The sequence below is a fragment of the Stomoxys calcitrans genome, chromosome 5 (genome assembly GCF_963082655.1).
Source record: "Stomoxys calcitrans chromosome 5, idStoCalc2.1, whole genome shotgun sequence".
Lineage (NCBI taxonomy): Eukaryota > Metazoa > Arthropoda > Insecta > Diptera > Muscidae > Stomoxys > Stomoxys calcitrans.
Genome location: NC_081556.1, coordinates 95,401,226 through 95,426,651, shown reverse-complemented (window position 1 = coordinate 95,426,651; position 25,426 = coordinate 95,401,226). Strand labels below are relative to the sequence as shown.

The 25,426-nt window shown below is 38.9% G+C and overlaps 1 protein-coding gene across 4 annotated transcripts in view; it reads left to right on the top strand.

The window, feature by feature from the left end:
• Window positions 1-25,426, top strand: part of LOC106091768 (protein shisa-5) — a 92,602-nt gene that overhangs the window by 2,106 nt on the left and 65,070 nt on the right. The window contains exon 1 of one of the 4 annotated variants that reach the window (XM_013258418.2): window positions 19,531-19,784. The exons of the other annotated variants lie outside the window; for them this stretch is intronic. Coding sequence (XP_013113872.2) covers window positions 19,652-19,784 — 133 coding nt within the window. The 5' untranslated portion in view covers window positions 19,531-19,651. Of the gene's footprint in view, window positions 1-19,530; window positions 19,785-25,426 lie in introns of those variants that run through there. 4 annotated transcript variants of the gene reach the window in all.

The following is a 25,426-nucleotide window of genomic DNA, read 5'->3' as shown; positions in this document are numbered from 1 at the left end:
GTGTCTCTATGATGCTCAATATGACAAGGCGAGTTATTAGCGTCTTTAAATGACCAATGGCTACAATGTTCCTGCGGCGATCGGTCCTTTGGACCGGAAGGAGTTTAACGGGGAACGCCACCTCCACATGAAAATATGGTTACAACAACAATAACAAGAACCAAGTGCCTTACCTTTGGAAGGCACTGACATCCATAAATGAGAATCGGCCGAACCACCACCGTAAACGTCTAGTCTGCCAGTCCCGACCTAAGCCTTCAACTCTTTCCTATCGAGCTGTCCATGGAAACCCGATCTAGACCTCCTGCAAAACACCTAGCTTCCGTCACCAGTAGAAAAGTATCAGCACAGTCCTTCTGAAGCCCGTTGGCCCTCTCATACCTAGACAGTCTACTCAACGCCCCCTGAATGAGCTTCGCAAGGTAGAGAGGAATCGCCCACTTACAGATTAGAAATCATTCAGTCCATGGAAACCCGATCTAAATCCCCTGAAAACACCTACCTTCCGTCTCCAGTAGAAAAGTACCAGCACAGTCCTTCTGAAGTCCGTTGGCCCTCCCATACTTAGACAGTCTACTCAACGCCCCCTGAATGAGCTTCGTAAGGTAGAGAGTAATAGGCCATATACGACTTTCACTCTCTCCATTTTGAAAGAGAATGAGATTCCCATTGATAACCTGAATCCACAAAAGAGGGCGTAAAGCCTCTCATTGCGGGTTTCCTCTGGTCACAATCTTCCTAATCGAGCCGTCCATCAGCGATGGGTTGACAATCTGGTGTTTCGGCATCGTATCAACCCAATTCACCAAAAGAGCGTGGATTCTTATGTCCCACAGAAACGGTGCAGCATATATGGACTTCAACTTCACGTTATTAAAAGCCCTTTCATGCCCAAAGGTCGCCTACCCTCAAACTCCCTTCGTTACAGCCAACCACATTATATTGTTGTTGTATGTGGTTGAAACGATCCTCGCCAAGCTCCATAGTTGAGTAAACTCGCTCCCGACCATTGGATCGATCGCCGCGCGAACTTTATGGCCATTGGTTCTTTAAAGGCACCAATAAGTCGGCCTTATTACATCGAGTATCATAGGTGCTCAGAATTCGAGCACGAACGGGGTTGACCGGCCTCTCATCATAAGCGTAGAAGGGCCTCTGGGGGGTGGTCTTAGCACCTTCCAGAAAAGTTTTGCAAACGCATATTTTGCCCATGCACATTCCTCTAAGGAACAGAGGCAAACTTCTCACATGTCAATGAGTGGAGTCCGACTCAAGTTTAAGCTCAATGATTAGGGGACTCCTCAATATCGCATTAAACAAATTTATATTTGAACTTTCAAAGAGCCGTTAAGAGATGTGATGAGTAAATTTTTTATTTGAATCTTTTTGATTTAAAGTGACAATGACCATGTGTTTATTGGAATGCTGCCCATATGCATGGTATTCTCTGTGTTTGGTTATACTATAAACCCATAATTTATTTTCTTCGAATGTTCAATGTACTGTACTGCCACAATTTGATGATAACACCCGACATGATATTGAGGTATCATATGGCTGCTACACATTTTGCGTTAAATGCTATCAATGTTTATTTTTCCAAATATTTGATGACTATGATCAAATGTCATCATTTGAACAATATCTTTATTTGTGCATGAAAAAAAAAACACAATTAGCACTTTATTAAAAACTAGATTGTAAAGTGTTTTGTTGCTACACATTAAAATGGCTTTTAAAGATAGAGATTCTTTGAAATATTTTAAAGATGGTGTAAATATTCCATCCGAGCAGGATCGAATCCACGCGTTTTAATTTATTTAGTAAAATGTAATATAGCTACAAAGAAAAGAGGTTCGTTCTCTACTGCCAACTACCTTTCATGTCTGTTTGGGGGAAAAAAGCGAACAGCAATGCTGGCAAACAGATGCTACTTTAGATCAAGCAAGCAGTTTAGAAACTAAGTCGCCTCCCGACAGACGAATATTACTCTATACAAGACACTGATACTTCCCGTGTTGTTTTATGGTGCCGTGGCATGGGTGCTAATGAAAACAGATGAGGCAGTGCTTTGAGTGTTTTAGAGAAAGATACTTCGTAACATTTATGAATCCGTTTTCCATTGACGGATGGAGAGTGTCGGCGTCGTGTGAACGACAAATTGTAAGAGCTATATGACGACATTAGCATAGTAAAACGTATCAAAATACACCGGTTGCGTTTGCTAGGCCATGTTGTTGTTGTAGCTGTTTGTTGTGTTCTATCTTTCATCTGCTTGATTCTGTTAAATGTCAAGACCCAGGAACTCTGCGACTAAGTTGGGTTGCGTCCACAGGGATCTGAGTCTGAGTCGAGTGTGTCTGGCTGGGCAGTTAAACAGGTGACGTGTATCGTGTGGTCCCTGGTTACAATCAGGACATACATCTTGCACGTCGGCATTAATCCATGCTCTGTAGGAGTTGAGGCGGCTGCATCTGCCGGGTCGTAATTGAGCCAGAACTACTCTAGTTTGACGGGGGAGGTTAATTTCTTCAGCTGCAATGGGAGGCGGTCATTCTCCATGGACGACATTCGCCCGGTAGCCATTTACCGCATCTGCTACCGTGTCTGCATGAATGTGGTCTTACTTTAATTGGCTATGACAAAATATTTCTTCCACTAGCCGAACGTAGAATAGCGTTCCAAGCGCCTCGATCTTCTGCGCTCATTCTAAAAGCTCTGACACCAAGTTTCGAGGTGTCTCCCACAACTTGATCTTTCCGGGTTTCTCGGGCTTTTGGTCTTCCCGGTTTGCGTGTACCACCGTGTTTGCCTTCAAAAGACTTCTTTGCTGGAGCTTCTTCATCCATTCTGACAACATGACCTAGCCAACGCAGCCGTTGTATTTTGATGCGTGTAACTATGTTATCGTCGTCATACAGCTCATACAGCTCGTGGTTCATACGTCGCCTATATGAATGTGGTCTAGACCTGCTTTATATGCCGCTTGATCTAGAGGTTCTCTCTTGTAACGCTGAACCTCACGCTCTAGATTATGAAGATCTACCTTAAGACTTCTAGACGATGGATATCTATCCAAATCGCAAAAGGCATTGCTAAGACGTCATGTACTTATGTTTTCGCACTGGTAGGATTTTTGTCTTCTGATGGAGGTGGTCCACATGAGAACTGAGGAGACAGCCCGTCGCAGTTCGGAGGGCAGCATTCTGAGAGATCTGAATATTATTCTACTGCGTGTCACAAAGCTGGCGAGACCACACTGGCGCTGCATAACTTATCACAGAACGCCCAATTCCTTTGTACGTGGTCAAAAAGCTTTCTTTGTCTGCACCCCAAGTGCTGCCAGCAAGTGACTAGAGGACCTTGTTTCTACTATTGACTTTATCACAAATTGCTGTGGCATGTGGGGAGAATGTGTAAGAGCTGTCAAATGTGACGCCAAGTATTTTGGGCCACATGACGGTCGGAATCGTTACTCCATCTACTATAACATTCAGCTTCTTACCCACCTCATGCGTCGTCAATGTAGTAAATAATGTGGCTGAAGATTTGGTGGCAGATATCTTCAGATTTCTTGCAGCGAAATATGAGGTAAGTTCGTTGAGGTAGACGTTCAACCTATCGCAGATGTCAACAATGGGTGGGGGGCTGATGCCATGATCGTACAATCGTCATGATGGTAGGTTATGTTGTCGGAATAAATGAAAAAGCTCCAGCTTAGAAGTCTTTTGAGTGCAATCACGGTGATGCACGCAAATCGGGACGACCAAAGGCCCAATGCAGCTTAGTGTCAGAGATTTTAGAAAGAGCGCAGAAGATCGAGGTGCTTGGAACACTATTCTAAGTTCGGCTAATGGTACAAATGTTCTGTCATAGTCTATTAAATAAAGTAGGTTAGGTTAGGTTGAAAAGAGGGTGCAGTTATTTATCAGCCCCATGCCACCATGGACATACATCTAAGCCTGAAATCGGTTTGTTGTGCGGTCTATATGTAAAGAAAGTAACCTTGAAAAAGAAAATTGTAAGTTAGGAATTCTGTGCTACTTACAAAATCCTAAATTGTTTTCCATACCAGTTCCCTAAGTTGGTTCATGTCTGTTAGCAGGGCAGTGAAATAGAATATGTTCCAAAGTCTCATCATCTTCCCCACATGCCCTACACATGCTATAACTTGGCGAACCGATTTTGCATAAGTGAGCTCGTAGTCCTATGTGTTCCGTTATGACACCAAAAGCTATACTGACCTGGTTCTTAATTCCTTTCAGTAATAACCTCGTCCTCTTACGATCCGGATCACTCCATAGGATTTCCGATGTCCTATCGACTGCTTCGCTGTTCCAAAATGTTAAATGCGCGTTTGTCGCCCTCGTTTAGTGAGCTCGTAGTCCCGTTATGACACCAAAAGCTATACTGACCTGCTTCTTACTTCCTTTCAGTAATATCTTTGTCCTCTGACGATCCGGACCACCCATAGAATTTCCGCCGTCCTACCGACTATTTCGCTGTTCCACAGTGTTATATGCGCGTTTGTCGCCCACGCTAAGTGAGCTTGTAGTCCTGTGTGTTCCGTTATGACACTAAAAGTTATACTGACCACGTTCTTACTTCCTTTCAGTAATAGCCTCGTCCTCATACGATCCGGATCACTCATAGGATTTTCGTTGTCCTACCGACTGTTTCGCTGTTCCACAGTTTATCGCCCACGCTCTTTGGGTTAACCAAATTTATCGACGGCAGTTCTCAGGCATTCGCTGCCAAATCGTCAGCCCTTTTATTCCCCCTTACACCATTATGGCCCGGCACCCAAGTGATGGGGATTGTACCATCCCCAGAGAAAGCGTTAATCTCCTTACACTGCAAGACTGTTCGTTACGTTACCCTCCTGGTTGTTATTGCCCTTATAGCAATTTTAGTGTCGGTAAAGATGTTAACACTCGACGTCCTCGCGTTAGTACCACACCACCTCACGCATTCCGTGATCGGCCGGATCTCCGCCTGCAGAACCGTATTATTGTCAGGCAGTCTAAAACAGATCTCGTCCCTGGGTTCTCAATGTAGACCTCCAGGCCCGCCCTGTGCCTTAGCTTTGATCCATCCGTGTAACATGAACTTCCAGATGGCAATACTAGGGTTCCGTCAGTCCAATACAGACAGCAGTGCCTCGCTTCTCAGGTATCCGATCGCAAACCTCTTCCTTTCCTTCCAGGTTTCCTATCGTCGCCCTCGTTTATACCGCGATGGTATGAGCTCCCATCCTCAATCCATTCTCCCATCGTCTTAGGTCTCATAGCCGCAGTGGTTGCCTCACATATAAATCTGTATGTCAATGGGTCGGACATCTAGAATATTCTCCAGTGCCCTAGAGGGCGTGGTCCTCATCGCTCCGTCTATGCCAAGACAACATGTTCTGCGAACCTGTTGTATGGTTCTTATGTTGCACTTTTTCTCCATAGCAGTCCACCAAACTACTGAGGCGTAATTAAGTATTGGTCTAATCACGCTTCTGTAGAGAAACTGAAATATCCTCAGATTTAGACCCTATTTCGAGCCTACGGCCCGTCTACATAGTGTCCAACATCTGTGAGCCTTCTCAGTACGCTCCTGAATGTGATACTTCCAATTAAGTTTCCTATCCAAGATCACTCCTAAATATTTTACCTTGTCAGATATAGAAATCGTTCTATTGCGGAAACGTGGTGCGTCAAAAAGTGTTGAGGGGTTATGGCCTGGAACTGCCTACCAGATACTTGACCTCAAATTTTTATACTCTCAAGTACCTTTCATTTGGTATACCTGTCTATATTGGTCTACATGTCTGTTTAGCGTTTTTTTTGTTTTTGGTTGGGACATGCTGGGTTCCAAAATTTCTTTATCATATTCATGTTTAGGGATTAACATAATGGTGCAAACAAAAATCGCCGCACCCTTCGCAGAGAGCTAGTGTGTGGGTAAGGGGGAGGCCCCCTCCCCCCTTGATATATCATGAAGTACTCCACTTTTCCGGGCGATTTAAATTCGACATTCGGTGTCATGGGAGAAGCCGTTGTACAAAATTTCACCCAATTCGGATGAGAATAGCGCCCTCTAGAGGCTTAAGAAGCCAAGATCCCAGAACGGTTTATATGGCATGGTACATCAGGTTATGTACCGATTTGAACCATACTTAGCATAGTTATTGGAAATCATAACCAAGTCGAATAAGAATTGCGCCTTCTAGTGGCTCAAGAAATCATAATTTAAGATCGGTTTATATCGCAGCTATATCAGGTTATGGACCGATTTGAATCATACAAAGCATAGTTGTTGGAAGTCATAAGAATTGCGCCCTCTAGAGGCCTAAGAAGTCAAGATCCCAGATCGGTTTATGTGGCAGCTATATCAGGTTTTAACCGTTTTGAACCATACTTAGCACAGTTGTTGGAAATTTCAGCCAAGGTCCCAGATTGGTTTATGTGCCAGATATATCAAAACATGGACCTATACCGTCCATTTACAATCCCAAGTGACCTGTCGAGTGTGAATCTTTACGGACAGTAACCTGGCAATAAGGACAATAACAACCAGGGGCCGAATTACCGCATACGTGATCGTGTGCGCTTTCGTGTCGAATCGATTTTCATTATCTCCCAATTATACTTCTTGAGCCTCTAGAGATTGCAATTCTTTTCCGATTATGAAATTTTGCACTGTGACTTTTTATACACATTTTTTTAATTTTTTTTTTATAAATCATGACCGATTGGAGGAGAATTTTTGAAATGTAAGGACTCGAAATATCAAAATATGTCATTCCATTTGTAACAAATCGAAATATTGGTCTTGATCCCCTTGAAATTTTAAATCGATTAGCTGTGCCCATTCGTCTGTGGAGAACAAGCTAACTTTCAAAGAAGTAAAGCTAGGCGCTTGACATTTTGCACAAATGTTTCCATTAGTGTAGGTCAGTTGGGATTGTAAAAGCCATATCGGTTCATATTTAGATATATAGCTCCCATATAAACCGATCTCCCAATTATACTTCTTGAGCCTCTATAGAGTGCAATTCTTTACCGATTATGAAATTTTGCAGTGTGACTTTTTCTAGCGTTCAGCGTTATGGATGGTAGCCTCCGCCCTACATTGACCAATAGCTTTGTTTTCACTTCCTGCGCCCCCCAAAGGCTACTCTTGCTATCCAATTTGGCAAAAAAAATACTTACAAAGGTACTATATGGCACATTCTAAGTCTCTACGTTAGCACAGCTTTCACCCAACATCAAGTATCTTTGATAACAGATCACGTAGTAAACACATTTTTATTTTGTTTTCTTTGGTGCCGATAAGTAATATGACTCATTTCCTTCAATAATTAAATGTTTACGTAGATGTTCGCTGCCGCAACAGGTATTTTCTTTACTATAATACTTATATTTTATTGCAAATTGTTGCGAAATATGAGGAGAATGAACTGTAAAAACAGCAATGGGTTTTTTTAATTACTAGGGAAAATGAATTTTCAGGCTAAGATTAAAAAATCTAAAAAAAAAACCATGAAAGACCCGTCCCCCTAGAGGGACGGGTCGTTTACAAAGTTGAATGCTCAGCAAGGAGTGTAGCGGTTGGCCCCCATAGTGTTCTGGCCGGCATTTTTGTCTGAATGGTGTTTTTTGAGGATGGGTCGACGCCCTATACACTTAGTCCCTAATACTAATATCAGATGCGCACTCTACTCTCAAAAACATTTCATTTGAGACCCATATTTGCTGCATTTTATTTTAGTACTGGATCGACAAGCCGTGAAGGACAAAAAACAAACTCAAAAAAAGTTTCTAGTGCAAGTCTATTTGTTTACACCATGAGATGGTAAAGCCATTTGCCTACCTGTCAAAACAATACGAGGAAAAAAGTGAAAAAAATTGTAAAATTTATAAATAAAATCTGCGAAACATGCGTGGCCATATAAGTCAAATAAAATGAAATATGATTTGTGCACAAAATTTTATAAATAAATAGCCCGGCCCGCTCCGCTGCGCCTTCTTTTAGACCAAATAAAATAGAACTTTTTTATCAATTACACTTCTTTTAAGCTCAATGATAAGGGACCTTCTTTTTAAAGCCGAGTCCGATTGGCGTGCCACAGGGCGACACCTATTTGTGAAGAGAAGTTTTAAAGTTACTGCCTTACCAAAGGCCACCATAGCGCAGAGGTTTACTTGAGCCCCATTTTGCCATGGTCTGTAAATTTGTCTGACTTTGAGGGGTATTTTGGGGCCTAGGGTGGTTCCCCAAACACTTGGTCCTAAAATTAGATATCGGATACTTTTTCTAGTCATAAATACCTTTTATTTGAGTCCCATATTGTCGTGATTGGTCTATATATATATTAGGTGGGGCGTCCCCCCTAGGCATCCCACCCAAAATTTGTATGCAAAATTTTTGTTATTACTATAAGAGGGCACACAAATTTTCGCTTAAGTTACAAAACCCATCTCCGCGATCTAGCGTTTCTGAAAATTTGGGTGAGGGGGAGGGTGCGCCCCCCTTTCGATTTCAAAAAATGTAGTAACCTATTTTCACCATGGGCTCATTATGCGCCATCTGTGCAAATTTCAAGAAAATCGATACAGCCCTTTTTTAGTCTATACGGAACAGACAAACAAACAAACCAACAAATAAACACAAATAGATTTTTATACATAAGACTAGCTGAGCCCGGCCCGCTCTGCTGCGCCCGATATTGGAATGTTGGAGAAAAGTACTCTAAATTTGGAAATTTCTGCCTAATTTGAGTTGAAAAGGAATTCCAATTTTCCTGTGGATTTTTCTGCTCTCAAATAATTTTTATTTAAACCCCAAGTAAGTAAAAGTCGGAGGGTGTTAGGGGTGTGGTGGACCCCCAGAGACTTGGTCCCAAAAATGAAAGTCAATTTCATTTTAGATCCATACTGTCATGGTCGGTAAATATGTCGGATATGAGGGTTTTTTGAGGGTGGAGTGACCCACGAAACACTAAGTCCCACAATGGAATAACAGATTCTTTTTCTACTCTCAAATACCTTTATTTTGATACCCATATGGTAGTGATTGGTCTATAAATCCGTTTGGCGGGTTTAGGGTGTGGGCGACCCTCCTAGGCACCCCACCCTAGATTTTGAAACCAAACAAAATTTTGCTTAAATCGCCCTACACATTTCCGAGATCTGGTGTTTTCGAAAATTATGGTAAGGGGGAGGGTGGGAAAGTTAAAAACATAATACCGCAAACAACCGCAACGAAATTCCTATATTTTATTTTTCTTTATTCAAAGAGCCGATAGGTTGTAATAACAAAAATATATGCTGTATGATCAATTTTGACCACTCTGTCCTCTTTCTGTTCATGTTGGCTTCTTTAAACTAGCGTCATCTACTGGCTGTTGGATCAACTAAATCCAATTAAAAACTGCGAGTAGATGGCGCTCATTTATATGTTAGTGCTACCTGCTTGTCGTGACTTAACGTCTATAACATTGATCCTCATGTGGTAGTTGTCTATAATAACTATATGACTACCATTAAATAGTCATCATTTAATAATTTTTTTTAATTAAATCAAATTGTAATATTAAACGATTTTCGGTGATAAAGAACAAATTTGCCTGTATATACATACATCTGGTGCGGTGGCAATAGTTCTTACTATTAAACCATATAAAATTTTTGAACAAAAAAGAGTTGCCCAGCAGCATGTCGTTTGGTCTTGTCAATCGATGAGCCAAAAATGGTTGCAATCTTAAAGTTAAGGTTTGCAACTCCTGCTATCATGCTAAACGTCATAATTTTGGGGTTATGACGGCCTACAATTATTTGTGTCTTCACACATTAATTAAATCATACAGTGTCCTGCTAGGCCATTATGATTGATCGACTGTTTTGGGGTGAGGTGGTCCGCTAGATATATGCGCTAAGAAAAATATCACATTCGCAGTCTACAACATTATACCTATAATTCAACCCCATATTGTCATGATTGGTGTATACGGCCGTATGGTGCAGGGCGTCTATATGAGGGTTGTGCGCCACACCCCATCTGCCTCGCTTTAAGGAGGTAAAGTGCCACCTAGATTCTAGGACACAACGTTTAATGTTATATTCGTAATCTGCTCCCAAATGCCTTTTATTTGAGTTTCATTAAATTACGATCGAAAAATATTTGTCCATTTGAGGGACTCTTCAGGGGTGAGCGACCATCAATCACTTAGACCCCGAATACCTTTCATTGGAGTCCCATATTGATATGTACGTCCAATATGTCTGTTTGGGACAATTTTTGGAGTTTGGTGATCCCTTGGATATTTGAACCCAATTTTTAATACCATATTCATATTCTACTCTTTAATAGCTTTCATATTGTCCGTATCGGTCCACTTTTGATTTTGGGTGGTGTTTTCGGGGTCAGGGGGACAATCTGTCACCCTTCCGATATCAACAATTTATAAAGCCTATACCTCCTTCCTGATCTTATTCGTAATCTACTCCCGAATACCTTTCATTCCAGTTCTATATTGTCAATATCGTCCAATAAACCTATTTTTTGGGGGTTTTGGGGTCGGGGCGGCCCCCCAATTAATTGGACCCATTTTTTAATATAAAATTCGTACTCTGCTCCTGAATACCTTCCATTTGAGTCCCATATTGTAACGATCGGTCCACTTTTATTTTTGAGTCGTACTTTTGGGATAAGGGGGAGGGTCCGCCGAAACATTTGTCATAGAAATGGAATCTAAAAACAAAATATATATCGTCATTATCTTTTTTTATTCTTACCAAGAAGAGCGCTATAAAAGTTCTTCAACGCTTTAAAAGACTTTTTTTACATGGTTATCATCCATATTATATTCTAAGGTCGATTTCGTAACAAAAATATATCACTTTATTTCTTTTAGGTTAGGTTAGGTTTAAGTGGCAGTCTGCCATCAGACTCACATAGACGTTTTCATCGATTGTAATACCACAGGAACAGAAAAAGGCATCTTCCTTTTTCTACACCTCCTTGAGGTGTTCCTCTGCTGACCCATCTTTTTAGATCCACACATCCCAAGCTTGCCGTAATGCATCTTTTAGTAAGTAAGTTCTTAATGAAATTTCTTACGGTGCATGAAAATTAAATTAAACTCTTTTGCTCCACCGATTTGTTTGTGCCAATACAACACAAAACTTTATAACAGACTGAATTCTTTGTTTTTTTTTTCTCATTCCATTTACTCGCATTCCTAAGGGTAACGGTATTCTGTTTATGAAATTGTTTCATTATCCCAAAAAACAGATATACCAAATGTTTCGCAGTAGGTCGATTCAACCCTTATACTGCTTGACTTCGAAACAAACCAATGTGATTTTGTTTTTTCACTATTTGTGTATTGAAAAGAAACAGATTCAATTGTAATTTGCAAAAAACCAATTACATATTGTCATTTGATACTTTCAAAACCAGCTGGTTACATTCATCTTTTGGTAATTTGAGGTGCTTATATAATATTTGCATAAGTAACACAAGTGATCAGGGTGGCGTATAACTTTTAGCGTATGTGGCATAATTATTGAATATTTATCATACGCACACATGTCCAATAAATTTAATTAAGACATTATTTTTAATATTTGGTGCTGTGTCAAAAGTTTTCCATATATCATGTAAACGTAAATCCGTCTAAAAAAGAAGCAGAATTATTAGAAACTTGCCTCTTAGGGAGCAGAGAGTACTTGACATTTTGGAAAGGGCGAAAAAAGAAAATGTTGCTCTGTACTTAGCATGAGGGTTTAACAACGCGGGAGGGTTTAAAGGCGAGATATGCATTGGTTGTATACTACAGTAGTAGCACTGCTATATAAAACTATATGGTGTTGTGGTTTGGTGGACGGCCTTTAAAGAATCCACTTACTGCCGGATTCAAATGGTCGATGAAGTAGCCACATATTGGAATTCGAGGTAGCAATCCTCGCAAGCTTGTTTTGCTCCATATACTCATAGAAAAAATGTTGCAGAAAATAGCAAACACTGTCTGCTGAATATTAGTACTTAATTTTGCTGCTATTATAGCAGTAGTTCTGCTATTACAGCAGTAGTACTGGAATTTCAGAGCAGCAGGCTTACTGCTGAAAAGTCTGTTGTTTGCTGAAAATGACTTCTGCTTAATTATGAAGGGGATGTTAGAAAAAAACAAGTAAGTTCGGCCAGGCCGAATCTTATATACCCTCCACCGAATGCAAATTTTGCCCATGAACATTCCACTAAGGAACAGGGGCAAACTTTTCACATATCAATGAGTGCTGTCCGCTTCAAGTTTAAGCTCAATGATCAGGGGCCTTCTTTTTAAAGCCGAGTCCGAACGGCGTGCCGCAGTGCGACACCTCTTTGGAGAGAAGTTTTACATGGCATAATACCTCTCAAATGTTGCCAGCATTAGTTCGAGTTCTTTGCGCGGTATCTCTCTTTAGGCAAACAAAGAATAATGAATAAGAACTGTATGCTATTGGAGCTATACCAAGTTATAGTCTGATTCGGACCATAAATGAATTGAATGCTGAACATTGTAGAAGTCATTGTGTAATATTTCAGTTCATTCGGATAAGAATTGCGCTTTGTAGGGGCTCAAGAAGCAAAATCGGGAGATCGGTTTTATATGGGAGCTGTATCAAGCTATAGATCGATTCAGACCATATTGAACACGTATGTTGAAGGTCATGAGAAAAGCCGCTGTACAAAATTTCTGCCAAATCGGATTAGAATTGCACCCTCTAGAGGCTCAAGAAGTCAAGATCTCAGATCGGTTTATATGGCAGCTATCATATCATATCATATCATAACAAAACAACTAATGCAAAATTTCAGCCATCTCTTCATCTTATCTTCCAACAAAATTTCTAAAAAAATTCTTAAAAAATGCCTAAAGTAATCACAGCAAGTAACAGGCAACCATAAAAAGTAGATTTTGTTCGTTGAAATAGCAGTATTAGTTTGCTAATACAGCAGCCCTATGTTTGCTGAAATAGCAGTAATTTCTGCTTTCCCATTTTCAGCCGTTTTAGCAAACATTTTTGTTGTTTTGAATAACAAATTTGGTTGAGTGTAAACATGTTTTGAAGCATCAAGATCGCATTTTTTACATTTCTTCGCACTAATCGACACGAACATTTGTTTTTTTGACCGATTGCCAAATTGTGCGGAATCCAAGGAGAACAAACCTTTTTTACGGCAAGGTGTTCATGCAATATCAAATGTATGCTGGTGGAAGAAATGCCCAAGGATGCCACTATCTCACGGTATACCTTTTTTCAGCAGACTTTCTGCTGTTACAGCAAACATTTTTGGCGTTTTTACAAATTTCTTTGAGTGCATATCTTCCATATAGACGCATTGATCGATTTTCACTTTAGAGCCTTTGCAAGCGCAATAATCAACCCATCTTCTCAAAATTTTGCGCTACGCTTTTTTCTACGATTTCAATATGAACGGATTTTCGTCAGAATCGGTTCAGATATAGAGATAATGCTCAAATACTCCAATAATTTAGTAATTTGTTAAGCGATCTTCTCAAAATTTGGCACGGAGGTTATGACTCTTTGAATCACTGGAGAATTTCTTAGATATCGATAGAGATTTAAATATACATATATTTGTCTTCCGATTATCAGTTTAAAGGTCTTCTCAAAATTTTGCACAGCAATTTCCCCAATGACTCCCACAATATATGCGGATTTTCGTCGAAATTATTCAATTCAAATATTAAAAAAATTTTAATTTCGTCCGCTTAGTATGCATACCCAATGTGGTGTAGGGTATCAAAAGGTCGGCTTTGTCCGACTTTAGTTCGTACTTACATGTTGATAATAAATATTTGCGTTTTAATTTTTAGCCAGAAATATATATGTATAAAACAGTTCTCGTAGTAACACCCCATTTCATTCCACCCAGTTGGGTCTATAGATACATATATCACTATCAACCCGAGACCCTCCCTCTGATAGCCGATCTCCACTTCACCTATAATGCTTGACCAGCACATCTTTATAATATGACTTGCAAAGTAAACGTAATTTTTCTTAGAATTAAAACACGTTTTATCCCGTCCCGCCAAAGGGGTGTGCAAAGAAAGTTGACGATGTTACGATGTTTTGTTTGGTTTCATATTCATGCATGTGCGTACAAGTATTTGGTGAAATTCCCCGAATATTGTAGGGTTGCCAGTTGTCTAAAACTTAGATCAAAATTGTTGCATAAATTATTGAAATGCATTAAGCTACAGTCTTGTAATGTATAGAGAATTTTTTTTTTATTAAAATTGTATTTGCAAATCGGGACAATTATACGAATGCATTAAAATTTGCATCTAGCGGTATATGCCCAAGCATATTTTTAAACTACATTTTTAAACTACGGCTTATTTTTAGCTTTGAAATCTTTAACACTAGAAAGACGAACCGTTCATTTTGACCGATTTTTGAAATTCAATCGAAATTTTCTTCGAAGAAAAAAATGGTGTAATCTTTACGTTAAGCGCATTCCTTTATCTTACATTTTTTTCACGGTGATAACTCTGTGGTAAACCTAGATTGACTTACAGGTCATTTTGACCCCTTGTATAAAATTGTACCACTGTTTGCCAAATTTTGTCAAAATACTACTAAAACCCAATCTGCAAAAGAATGTGTGAACCCTTTGATCAAATGGAAGCACATTTGAACGGCATTTCTTGGAATAAACCAAGTAAAAGCGTGGTAATTTCGGCCGGGCCGAATCTTGGGAACACACCACCATGGATTCTGCAAGAAATTTATGAAAAATAATTTAAGTTGTAGGGCATAATTTTATTGTATACCAAACTTCTGTCAAACCAGCAAAAATTAAAGTTCCTAGGAATCGAACAAGGATGATCGAGAGACCGGTTTACATGGGATCTATATCAGGTTATAGACTGATTTTGGCCGTACTTGGCACAGTTGTTGGAAGCCATAACAAAAGACTACACGCAAAATTTCAACCAAATCGGACAAAAAATGCGGCTTGTAAGGGCTCAAGAAGTCAACTCGGGAGATCGGTTAATATAGGAGCTATATCAGGTTATAGTTCGATTTGGACCGTGCTTGGCATAGTTGTTGAAAGTCATAACAAGTAGTTTAATGTGGAAGCTATATCAGGTTATAGACCGTAATTGACACAGTTGTTGGCAGTCATTACGGAACACCACGTGCAAAATTTCAACCAAATCGGATGAAAATTGCGGCTTCCAGGGGCTCAAGGAAGCAAATCGGGAGATCGGTTTATATGGAAGCTGTATCTAAATCTAAACCGATGTGGCCCATTTTTTACGCGTTTGACTTCTTTTGTGATTTCGACAGACAGACGGACGGACATGGCTAGATCGATTCAGAACGACGAGACTATCAAGAATTTATATAATTTATGGGGTCCTAGACGAATATTTCGAGGTGTTATAGACGGAATGATTAGATTAGTTTACCCCCATCCTATGGTGGTGGGTATAAGAACTCTAAACATTTCTTAGGATATATTTGAAACATATAGTTTTTCTATAATATATGTGAAATTTTAGTAAGCCTGCTCCGCTGCGCCCTCAGATATTTGAAAAAAATTTTATTGTCATATTCGTAATCTACTCTAAAATAGCTTTCATTGGTTCACCATATTGCCATGATTGGCTAATTTTCCCATTTAGGGGGCTTGGAGTGGGACGGCCCCACATTATGAGGACCTCATATTTAATGTCATATTTGTAATCTACACCCGAATACCTTTCATTTTAGTTTCATATTGCCATGATCTTACAATATACTTATTTGAGGAGTTTTGGGGTCGGGGAAGCCTCCTAAGTACTTTAAACCATTTTTTAAAATCATTTTCGTACTCTACTCCCTAATAGCTTTCATTTGAGTCCCATATTGTACCGATCGGTCCACTTTTGATTTTTGGTGGAGTTTTGATAGTAAGGCGAGGGTCCGTCCCCTTCCGATATGAAACAAGTAAAAGCGTGCTTAATTCGGCCGTGCCGTATATTATATATCCTCCACCATGGATCGCATTTGTCAAGCTCTTTGAAATACTTTTTCAAATATATATGAGCTACATCAAGTTATTGACCGATATAGACCGTATTTGTTATGTCGTTCAAGTCATATAAAAATATCACCTCAAAAATTTCAGGCAAATCGAGTAATACTTGCGCCTTCAAGAGGCTTAGAAAGTCAAGTTAGGAGATTGGTTTATATGGCAGCTATGTCAGGTTATGAACCGATTTAGACCATACGTGGTGCAATTGTTGAAAGTCATACCAAAACGACATATGCAAAAGTTCAACAAATTGTGTAAGACAAGTCAGATAAGTTGGGAAAATAAGTCAAATCGATTTATATGGCGGTTATATCAGGTTATAGACTGATTTAGACGATAATTGCCACAGTTGTTGGAAGTCTTACAAAAACGACATGTGCAAAATTTCCGATAAATTAGATAAAAATCGCGCCCTATAGAGGCTCAAGAAGTCTAATCAAGAGATTCGTTTATATGGCAGCTATATCAGGTTATAAACAGATTTTAACCATACTAAGCACAGTTGTGGGAAGTCATAGCACATCAATAAAGGCAAAATTATACAACCTATACTTCATTTTTATAATATTTTTAAAACGCGACTTTCAATAGTCACTTTTTATTAATAGGTAACCCTGAATACTTGTTAGTGATTCACACTTTGCCATTGTTTCGTTTCTTTATGATGCGGCGATTTGTTTACGTCATATGCAGTAGATCTGTTCGAAAACATTAGGCAGAGTCTAGAGTAAATCTAGATTTGAGAAAACTGATTTATCCGTCTATGTGCGTTGAAGATCATTTATTTGGTTGCAGTATTCTCATCTTTTTAGTTGCCAGAAATCAGATTGCATAGAAAATACATATGATTTTTTAAAGAAATTTTTAAATTTTCTCGAAATTTTTTTTTTTATAACTAATTTAGCAAATTTAATGATTAATAAAAAATTTATTTTAATTTAATGACTTTTAAACAAATTTTATTAAAAATTTGGTATTTATAGCATAAGGGTTTTGTTTTGAAATTTTATAAATAGTAGAAATTGGATTTCATAGCGAGTTTTGTAGATAACTAGCTGAACCGGTCCCGCTCCGCTGCGCCTTCTTTTACTTTATATGGAACAAAATTATCCTCTCAAATACCATTTATTTGAAGCCCATATTGAGGTGGTTCCCCAAACACTTAGCCCTGAAAATATATCAGCATCGTGCTGTACTCTCAAATACCTTTCATTTAAAACCCTTAATGCAAAAGTCAGCTAATATGTCCGGTTTGGGGTATAGGCCATAAAAACTATCAATATGGAGATGCACTCCCTTTAAGACCCAAATTGTCATGGTGAGAGTCGGTTAGTTAGTTAGGCAGTTTGTCCCGAATTTTGATATCAGATTCGTGGTTTACTCTCAAAAACATTTCATTTCATCCCCATATTTTCTTAGCCAGCAAACATGAACAGTGTTTGGGGGGCCACCCCTCCCCCAAAAACAACCACCAAAGAGGACAATGGTGGTTTTCGGTCATAGCAATATGGGGCTCTACTGAAAGGTCTTTGGGCGTAAAGCACAAATCTGATATCAATATTCGGAAAAAAGTCTATTAGGCCACCCCATAACACCACCCAAATAGGAAGTATATGCTGACCATTGCAATATGGGGCTCAAATGAGAGGTATTTTAGAGTAGAACACGAATCTGATATATATTTTCAAGGCCAAGTCACTGAGTGGCCCCACAACACCCACCAAACTGGTCATATTTGTCAACTATGGAAATATGGGGCTCAAATGAAAGGTATTTGGGAGTAGACCACGAATCTGATATCAACATTCGGGATCAACTGTCTAGGAGACGTCCCAACATAATATCAAGCCCCCAATTGGACGTATTTTCTCACCAACACAATTTGGGTCTTCAAGACAGTGGAGCTCCATATTGATAGATTTTGGGGCCCATACCCCAAACCGGACATATTTGCTGACTTTTGCACTAAGGGGTTTAAATGAAAGGTATTTGAGATTAGAATACGAATTTGATATACAATTTCGAGGCCAATGGCAATATGGTGTTCAGATAAATGATATACAGATTTATAAGAATAGAGCACGATACTGATATATTTTCAGGGCTAAGAGTTTGTGGGATCACCCCTTTATATGGGTCTCAAATAAAGGTATTTGGGAGTTGAATACGAATCTACTATCCAAATGTGGGACCATGTATTTAGGGCACCGCCCCTTCCCCAAAACACCCCTCAAAGGGTAAAAATGTACCGAACATGCCAATATATGGCTCAAATGAAATTTTTTTCAGGTACAAGTGTCTGGAGAACCTCATCCTCGAAAACATCCCGAAATCGCACAAACGTATTTACCGATAATGGGAATATGAGGCTCGCACTGCCAAAATCCCCATGAAAATTCAAACTTGGATGACCCGTAAACCGCCGAGCGGTTAAGATAAAGGCATTTACTAATTTATATTCACTAAAAGCTCTTAAATTGTTGAAAAAATTTATTTCAAGGATAATTTTGTTCCATATGATGTAAAAGAAGGCGCGGCGGAGTGGGCCCGGTTCAACTAGTGTTACTATATGAGTGCAAACAATATTTCGTTTAAATCGCCCCATCCATCGTCGAGATTTTGTGTTTTTGAAATCAGGATAAGAGGGATGGTCCTATTTTTAAACTTTTTTTTTCACCACGGGACCATTCTGCACCGCCTATGAAAACTTCACGAAAATCGGTTTATTCGTTTTTAAGTCTATACGGAACACAAAATGATATTTATATATCATAATTCGTATTCTACTCTTAGTAACCTTTGGGTGGGGCGCTCCCCCACGTTATTCGATCTCAAATTTATATATACTAGTGTAAGTTATATGGGTGCTCTCATTTCCGAGATAATGCAATATTGGAAATTAGGAAAAGATTGTCCTATAATGTCTTCAATCAGTCTGAATGTCCGCCTTTTTGGTGTAGCAACGGTCCCTCGGCACTTTACCCCAACTTTTGATATCAGCGTTGCACTTTATTCCCAAGTACTATTCCCTTTTAATTAAGTTTCATTTTGTCTGTCCCATGCAGTCTAGCTTAATTTTTTGCGAGCGTGGTGCTGTATTAAGCAGTTTTTGGTGGTGTGGTCTCCGCTCAGACACTTGGCCGCAAAGGTACTCCCATGTTGTCATCATTGGTCTATATGTATATGCTTTTTGGGAGTTTCTAGCGGTAGGTTCGCCCCATCAAACCTAATTTTTTGACACTTGGTCACAAATTTGGAAATTCTTTGATGTCTTGTCAGAATTAGCGAATGTGAATATTCACCATTTACTAAATTTTTTACAATATAACCATCTGGCTGATTTAACTGTAGGAGAGTGCGCGAACCTTGCTATTATTTTAGCCACAGCTTGTCAAACTGGCGAGTGGTATGTGGTATTAAAAATATTTGTTGACGTTGAGAGGAGACAAGTTGGTAGATTGAGCATCTTATTCCAAGTTGTTGGTACGGTTTCATTAATAAATTGAACACATCTTGCATTGGATCGTTAACGGATAAATTGTATTCTTATTTGCTTTTGTAAACAATGGTCCCTGAAATACCGATTTTTTTCATTGCGTTTGCCGGTATTATGGTGGCAATCCTTATATTTGGCTTTATAAAGACTTGTTTCGAACAATGTTCTTCAAAAGATACTACGACATCACACATGACAAGAGGTAATATTATTTTTATTTCATACTAACCTATGTGCTATTATTGAGGAATTTTTAAATGATCACATTCGAGCAACTTTTCATTGAGGGGTAAAGCTGTAAATTTATTAAAAAAAACGTTTTTCAAATAGTGTTATAGTGTTAAATAGTGTTACATTTTATTGGAGACCATATTCTATTTCATAAAAGTCGGATTTTGCACCCATTAGAGGGCGACATTAAAAATATTCGTGTGGCAGACTTACTATGTGCGCAATAACAAACTTGCTTTTGTGTGGCAGACGTATGTATGAGCGCCAGAACAGATGATCATACAAGACGATCAGATGGCAACGTATGTTTCAAATGATATGATAGGATTTAGTGTAGTTTAATTAAATCCTGTAGATGGCGCAATAAAAGAACTGTTGTTGAAGAATAGTTGATGTCGCTTTAAACCAAAATTCTGTTGTTGATGTTACCACTAAATTGTGGGAAATATTGATCAATTGTCCATGGTTCGACCTAAAAAAATGGTATCGTAATAAACTTTAGAAAAACTGAAAGAAAAAAGTAGAATATTGAGCAAAAGCACACTCTACTCGCACCGGAGATACGTTTGTATGGGAACTATACATACATTTGGAACGATGTGGACCACATTCGGCACGGTCGAAGATGGTCTAGTAAGCTAAAGAAGTCAAATCGCGCGGGGGCTATATCAAGATAATGATAAGGGGCCTTCCTTTTAAAGCCGCAGTGTGACACCTCTTTGGGGAGAAGTTTTTACTTGGCATAGTACCTCACAAACGTGGCCAGCGTTAGGAAGGCATAACCACCGCTGAAAACTTTGTATGATGTTCTCGCCAGCGTTCGAACCCAGATGTTAAGCGTCGTAGGTGGACATGCAAGCTTCTGCGTTTGCCTAATTTCCACTTTTTTATTTGAACCATATTGCACTGGTTAAGATCCAATTTGAGGTTAGGTTAGAGGCAAGTTAGGGTTGAAACCAAGACGGATTTAAATAGGTGGTCTCACGCGAACAGATCTTAACAGCCGGGCAGCTTTGACGGTATTAAAATGACAGATGTTTGCTTGCATTCTCTTTGTTGTTATCTACTTTCTCCCATATTCTCTGCTAATGTACACACACGTTTACAAACACGCTCACAAATTTATTTGTGTGTGTTGGCGAAACGTCGCTCAGCTTGATGACAAGATGGCGGATTGCACCATATGACATGGATCCACCAACATGGATTCTGCTAAATTTATTTGAAGGGCACAATTTTATTCTACATACCAAACTTCTGTCAAACCAGCAAAAATTAAAGTTTCTAGGAACTGAACAAGGATAATCGAGAGACCGGTTTATAAGGGAGTTATATTAGGTTATAGACTGATTTGGAACGTACTTAACACAGTAATTGGAAGTCGTAACAGAACACCGCATGCAAAATTTCAGCCACAATGGACAAAAATTTCGACTTGTAAGGACTCAAGAAGTCAAACCGGGAGGGCGGTTTATATGGGAGCTATACCAGGTTATAGACCGATTTGGACTTTACTTAGTTGTTAAAAGTCAAAACAGTAAATTTCAGCCAAATCGGACAAAAATTGCGGTATATAAGAGCCCAAGAAGTCAAATCGGGAGATCGGTTTACATGGGAGCTACATCAGGTTATAGATTGATTAGGACCATAGTTGTTCGAAGTCATAACGGAACACTACATGTAAAATTGCCTTATAAGCCTCAATGTAAGGGCTCAACAAGTGAAATCGGGCGATAGGTTTATATGGGAGCTATATCAGGTTATAGATCGATTTGGACCGTACTTGGAACAGTTGTTAGAAGTCATTACAGAACATTATGTGCAAAATTTAACCAAATCCGACAAAAAATGCGGCTTCCGCATTCCAAGAGATGTCAAATCGGGAGATCGGTTTGTATGGGAACTATAACCAAATCTCAACCGATATGGCCTAAATGCAATCCCCAATGACCTACATCAATAGTAAGTATCTGTGCAAAAGTTCAAACCGCTAGCTTTACGCGTTCGACCGCTATCGTGACAGACGGACGGATGTGGCTAGATCGACACAGAATGTCGAGACGGAATGACTAGATCAGTATACCCCCCTCCTAATGTGGTGGCTATAAAAAGGGTGTACTTTCTAAATTACCCCATGCCACTTTAGACATACAAATCAGGGTTGTACGGAAGATAACGCATCAATTCTTCGTTGTCAAAAGGATCTGGTTTGAGCCGATGTGTAAGAGCTCGCACAGTCATGGCAAACAATAATTCGTCTTCTTTTGGCCGTTTTTCGAATTTCTCCGAAGATTAAAGGCAAACAAATTGTGGTGTACCTCGTTTTCGAAGACGCAAAGCGTGTACTGTTGTTTTGTTTCGGTCTCATGCGCTAAGATATACGATTCACCACCTGCGACGATCTTAAAAACCGTACTTTTAAGCCACCGCTATCGAATGTTTATACCCTCCAACGATGAATGGGGGCACATTAATTTTGTCATTCCATTTGCAACATATCGAAATATATATTTTCAACCCAATAAAGTATATATATTCTTGATCGTTGTAAAAATCTAAGACAGTCTAGCCATGTCCTTTCGTCTTTTTTCTTTTAAATCACGCTACAGTCTTTGAAATCAGAGATATTGAAACTTAAACATTGTACAGATTCTTTTTTTGTCCATAAGCTGGTTTAGTTCGAAGATGGGACTATATCGTGATATAGCAACCATATATCCTGATCTGCAGATTTAATATATTTATTATCAGATTTCGCTACAATATGGGACAGCAAGTTGTGCTAGCCACGCTGCCCTCTAGCTTTAATCCATCCGTTTTGCATAAACTTTCAGATGGCAATACCAGAGTTCCGTCAATTAAAGACTATGAAGATGACAGCAGTGGCTCGTGTTCAACCCCAAGTATCGGAGTTCCTCCTGGAACATGAACTTGAGGTGTTTTGTTTGGGCAAAAGTCCGTGGGCACTTGTATAAAACACACTACCCCGTGGGGTGTCGTGTGGTGGTGCTCAAAAAATTTGTTATTGTTTTCGTAGCTCTGTTTTGTGCACTGAAAATATTTTAAGATTCGTTAAAAAAATGATTGAATCAATCTTTTTAATTGAAAATTATGTAATTTTCAATCACGTTTGTGGTTGAAAATTTTTTCAGATTTTTAATTAATTTTTTAATTGATTATTATTATTCAATTAAATTTTTTAATTGAAAATGGCAAAAATTTCAATCACGAGAGTAATTGAAAAAAATTCATATTCACATCATAGTTTTCATTTCAATTAAAAAATTCATTGATTTATTAATTGAAAAATTTTTAGCGCTTTTTTTCTGTGTATGTCACGACAACATGTTTTCTGGACCTCTCATGTGTTGCCGTTTTCCTCCACTGTCCTTCACTAAACAACTGAGGCGTAAGTAAGTATTGTGATAAGAATCCTTAGATTCAGCATCCATTTCGGCCCGCCTACATAGCACCCAAAATATGTGACGCTTCTCAGTAGGCCCTTGGATGCGGCTTCCCTATCGAATGTCGAAATCGTTTTGTTGAGTGCCTCACAAAAGTGGCCAAGCTTCCTCTTACTCGTCCTCTTGGTCGAGCCCAGTCGTATGCCATCTCAAAGACCCTTTCGGCCCTTCTTCTCCAAAGCTTAAAGAGACACATAATTTATCCACCTATTCTTTAGCATGTGGTTTATGCAGGACCCGGTCACACAGTACTGACCTAAAGTTTGGATGGGTATGTCCCTTGATCCCTGTTTTGGTTTCGTAATATATGCAAGTCTTAGGCATGCTGTGAATATAGCGGCCAGATAGTCTGTCTCCTTTTGCAGTAATGCCGGCAATATTCCATCAGATCAGGTAACTTAAATAGTTGGAAGCTCCTCAAGATTTACTTTACCATAAAGTACGAAATGATGAGCCATCTTGGGCCCGTAAATAGCGTATTTATTATCCGATATCAACGAAATTTAATATGACTGTATATTGGAAAATGGAAAAAAATTCCTTTTTTTCTTTTGGTCCTAATAAGCGAAATAAAAAATATCGTGACGATCGGTTAAGGTTAACACGTGCTCCAACAGCATTGAAAATTGAAAAGAGTGAATTTTTTGGGATCCTTGGAGGATTTTACGTCTTAGAATTTTATAAACATTAAATTACACATTACACTTTTGTAATCAAGGTTCAGGTGGCATTTGTTATCCAATCATCACGAAATTTCACACATATAACTTTCTTAACCTAGGGACAAACGCTATAAATTATGGTGAAAATCGGTTCAGATTTAGATATAGCTCCCATATATATATCGCCAGATTTTCACTTAAATGGTCATAGTTTCCCCAAATTTTTAACCGATTCGCATGAAGTTTGGTATGAAGTTTTTTATTTTATATTCATCTGGAAACCTCTGCGAAATTTCATCAAATTCAGTACAGAATTAGATATAGAATCCATATAAAGATAATAGTCGAAGTTGAATTGTTGGGCTGTAGGGAACTACATATGGAAGTCTGAATCGATTTTGATTAAATTTAGCAGAGGCTTTCAGATAAGTAATACGACATTCCATATCAAATTTTATGCAAATCCGTTAAAAATTGTAGTAACTAGGCTCTTATAAGTGTAAATCGGGCGAATTATATATATGGGAGCTATATTTTAATCGGAACCAATTTTTACCAAAATTGATAGCGTTTGTCTTTGGGATGAAAAAGTTATATAGTATGCTAATTTTCGTGATGATTGGGTAACAAATGCCATCTCCACCTTTGTAGGCCACCGTAGTGTAGAGGTTAGCATGTCCGCCCTGGTTTGAATCCTGGCGAGACCATCACAAAAAAATTTCAGCGGTGGTTTTCCCTTCATAACGCTGGCAATATTTGTGAGTTATTATGCCATGTAAAAACTTCTCTCCTAAGAGGTGTCGCACTGCGGCATGCCGTTCGGACTCGGCTTTAAAAAGAAGGCCCCTTATCATTGAGCTTAAACTTGAATCGGACTGCACTCATTGATATGTGAGAAGTTTGCCCCTGTTCCTTAATGGAATGTTCACTCGTAAAATTGCATTTGTTACAAAAAAAAAAAACGACAGACGGACTATCAGCACAGAAAGGATATGCGGATAGATGGACATAGCTAGGCCGAATCAGCAGAAATTTCTGAGTCGAAATACATATTTCACTACAGCCATAGTAGTGGTTCAGGGTACAGTTTGTGGTATCGTAATAAATTCTATATTAATTTATACTTAGTTAAAAAATTTCATGCTAGGATCTAAAATACTCAACTTGTCTTTTTCATTTGGACGACTTTTAAATCAGTCCGGCACAGTCGAACCTTATGTATTTTTACTTTTTACACCCACCATCATAGGATAGGTATACCATTTTAGTCATTTCGTTTTTAACAACTCGAAATATTGCTCGGCGACCCCATAAAGCACATATTGGGCTGCCCAAAAAGTAATTGCGGATTTTTTTAAAAGAAAGTAAATGCATTTTTAATAAAACTTAGAATGAACTTTAATCAAATATACTTTTTTTACACTTTTTTTCTAAAGCAAGCTAAAAGTAACAGCTGATAACTGACAGAAGAAAGAATGCAATTACAG